This window comes from Cryptotermes secundus, unplaced genomic scaffold (assembly GCF_002891405.2).
Source record: "Cryptotermes secundus unplaced genomic scaffold, Csec_1.0 scaffold357, whole genome shotgun sequence".
Lineage (NCBI taxonomy): Eukaryota > Metazoa > Arthropoda > Insecta > Blattodea > Kalotermitidae > Cryptotermes > Cryptotermes secundus.
This window is the reverse complement of record NW_019727094.1, coordinates 349,842-350,646: the sequence shown is the minus strand read 5'-3', so window position 1 is coordinate 350,646 and position 805 is coordinate 349,842. Positions and strand designations below refer to the sequence as shown.

Sequence of the window (805 nt, the reverse complement as noted above, 5' to 3'; positions counted from 1 at the left end):
AATTTGTTTCACCACAGCAGCCTTCCTTTACGTTAAAATTATCTTATGAATGTGTGTAAAAACTTATTTTTAAGTTAAGAAATTTGTTCATGAACCAACATGGATTGTGTTTTATCTTCCTTGGTAGTGGAACTGTCGTCTTTCCCTCTTGGTGATTTGTTCTGTAAATATATTATTAATTTTAGATTATGTTATATAAGTATTTTTATATGTATTAGGTGTATAAATTAATAAAGTTTTTAGATAACTCTTACCTTGTTTTTACTGGTGTAGTTTATATGTGTGCTGTGTTGCTTGTGCTGTGTATAAAAAGTTTATGGTTCTTAAATTTGAAATTTACAGTCATTGTAGGTATCTCTTATTTCTTTCAGCCATTTCTTGTGGATGGTTTCAAGTTTGACTTGAGACTTTATGTCTTAATAACATCATGTGATCCCTTGAGAATCTATGTCTACAATGAAGGACTTGTGAGGTAAAGATCTGTTTTACTTTAAAGTTATTTGTTGTATATGTTACAGATTTACACATGGATTCAGAGTATATGCATATTTTGTATTAATTATGTAAATACTGCATACTGTAAAGTATGATGAAGGGAGACGCAATAATTGTCAACGAACGAAATACCATATTTACGCATGTGTAGGCCGCGTGCGTGTATAGGCCGCAGCACAATTTTCAGACAGAAATTATAGAAAAAATAATTTTCTTCGAATATTATTTCAGGAGTATTACACCCTGTATTACTAATTATGAATATAATTTTTTTAAATGAAGTGTGATTTCGAATATTTCGAATATAAGC

The 805-nt window shown here is 29.7% G+C and overlaps 1 protein-coding gene across 5 annotated transcripts in view; it reads left to right on the top strand.

Moving 5' to 3' along the window:
- The window catches only part of LOC111864383 (tubulin polyglutamylase ttll6), a 40,969-nt gene that overhangs the window by 15,876 nt on the left and 24,288 nt on the right, over window positions 1–805 (top strand). For all 5 annotated transcript variants that reach the window (XM_023851599.2, XM_023851598.2, XM_023851595.2 and 2 more), the window contains one exon: window positions 372–472. In XM_023851599.2, the coding sequence (XP_023707367.1) occupies window positions 372–472 (101 nt within the window). The remainder of the gene's footprint in view (window positions 1–371; window positions 473–805) is intronic.